The sequence below is a fragment of the Salvelinus fontinalis genome, chromosome 29 (genome assembly GCF_029448725.1).
Source record: "Salvelinus fontinalis isolate EN_2023a chromosome 29, ASM2944872v1, whole genome shotgun sequence".
Classification (NCBI taxonomy): domain Eukaryota; kingdom Metazoa; phylum Chordata; class Actinopteri; order Salmoniformes; family Salmonidae; genus Salvelinus; species Salvelinus fontinalis.
In genome coordinates this window covers 384,521-386,802 of record NC_074693.1, presented here as the reverse complement: position 1 = coordinate 386,802, position 2,282 = coordinate 384,521, and the positions used below count along the sequence as shown (strand labels likewise).

General features: G+C 46.8%; 1 protein-coding gene across 1 annotated transcript; it reads left to right on the top strand.

Annotated features, from left to right (window-relative positions):
• The first annotated feature begins 805 nt into the window (after positions 1-805).
• LOC129827231 (neuropeptide Y receptor type 2-like) lies at positions 806-1,888 on the top strand. The gene has a single exon (XM_055887969.1). It carries the CDS (start codon positions 806-808, stop codon positions 1,886-1,888), a length of 1,083 nt encoding a protein of 360 aa, XP_055743944.1.
• Positions 1,889-2,282: the final 394 nt, after the last annotated feature.

Genomic DNA, 2,282 nt, shown 5'->3' with positions numbered 1-2,282 from the left:
GATAATAAATCATATCAGATATTAGATAATAAATCATATCAGATAATAGATCATATCAATAATAGATAATAGATCATATCAGATAATAGATAATAGATCATATCAGATAATAGATAATGAATCATATCAGATCATATCAGATAATAGATAATAAATCATATCAGATAATAGATAATAGATCATATCAGATCATATCAGATAATAGATAATAGATAATAGATCATATCAGATAATAGATCATATCAGATAATAGATCATATCAGATAATAGATCATATCAGATAATAGATCATATTAGATAATATATAATAGATCATATCAGATAATAGATCATATCAGATAATAGATCATATCAGATAATAGATCATATCAGATAATAGATCATATCAGGTCATATCAGATAATAGATCATATCAGATAATAGATCATATCAGGTCATATCAGATAATAGATCATATCAGATCACATTTAAAGTAGTGCACTGTTTATGGAATAGGGTGCCATTTGGGACTCATCTTTATCTGATTGTTTTTGAGCCAGTAGTGATTCAGTATTTCCTCAAGTTCACCGTCCGAGAATCTATAGGATCCAGACCAGCATGCATGTGGTGTCCACTGAATGTACATTAATAGAAGCTAATTAGCAACCATCTACCTAGTTTTTCTTGTGCAATAAATCCCCCCTCCCCCCCCTTCCTCCCTCCCTCCCTCCCAGCAGACAACATGAGCCCCCTGGACCCCTCAGACCCTTCAAACCCAGACCCCACCAACAGCACGGCCGACCTAGCACCTGGCCTGCCAGTCCACATGGACACCACCTGCACCCACTTGCAACAAGGCATCCTGGGTAACGACAGTCTCAGCCTCCACCTCGACCGGCCGGGGTTCCACTCTGACATCACCAAGCATGTAGGAGTCCAGGCTGTTTTGATCACGGCGTATAGTCTGATCATCTTACTGGGCCTAGTAGGCAACGCCCTAGTCATCTACATGATCATCTGCTTTCGGAACATGAGGACAGTCACGAACTTCTTCATAGCTAACCTGGCCCTGGCCGACCTGTTGGTGGATACGTTGTGCTTACCGTTCACACTGGTTTATACCTTGCTCGACGAGTGGCCGTTCGGCGCTGTGCTGTGTCACATGGTCCCGTTCGCCCAGGCGCTGAGCGTGCACGTATCGATCCTGATGCTGGCCGTCATCGCTCTGGAGCGCTACAGGTGTATCGTGTTCCACCTGGGCCAGCGCCTCAGCTGGCGAAGCAGCCTGCTCATCATGGCTCTCACCTGGACGTTGTCCGCCGTGCTGGCTGGCCCGCTCGCCATCTTCAGAGAGTACCGTCAGGAGGAGATCCCGTCCATCAACCTGAGGATCTCAGTCTGCTATGAGAAGTGGCCTTACGGCAGCAGCAGAGATGGAGTCATTTACAGCCTGTCTATGTTACTGCTGCAGTACGTGCTGCCACTCTCCATCATCAGTTACGCCTACATCTGCATCTGGGTGAAGCTGAAGAACCACGTGAGTCCAGCGAGCCGCGTCGACGCCGTCCAGCGCAGGAAGAAGACCACCAAGATGCTGGTTATGGTGGTTGTAGTCTTCGCCACATGCTGGCTACCCTTCCACGTGTTTCAACTAGCCAGTGACCTAGACCTGGTGCTCAGCTTAAGACAATACAAGCTCATCTATACTCTCTTCCACATTGTAGCCATGTGCTCCACCTTCGCCAACCCGCTCCTGTACGGCTGGATGAATAAGAACTACAGGAACGGGTTTCTCATGGTGTTCAGGTGTGAGGCTAAACCAGACAGTATTCACCCTGAGGGATCCTTCAGGACCCGGACACAAAGGAGGATGTCTCTGAATGGAGGACACCCTCCTACGGCCGTCTGATTGGTTGATTGATCTGCCGTCTGATTGGTTGATTGATCTGCCGTCTGATTGATCTGCCGTCCGATTGAGGCTGCTGTGTGGAGTGAAATTAGTACCATTACAAAGGGAATCTGAGGCTGCTGAATTTAAAAAAAAAATAAGCCTTGTCAGAGCCAGAACGGCCCATAAGGCAGGAGTCCATCTCCTGTTTCTGAACAGTGAACCAGAACGGCCCATAGGGCAGGAGTCCATCTCCTGTTTCTGTACAGTGAACCAGAACGGCCCTTAGGGCAGGAGTCCATCTCCTGTTTCTGTAGAGTGAACCAGACGGCACATAGGGCAGGAGTCCATCTCCTGTTTCTGTACAGTGAACCAGAACGGCCCATAGGGCAGGAGTCCATCTCCTGTTTCTGTA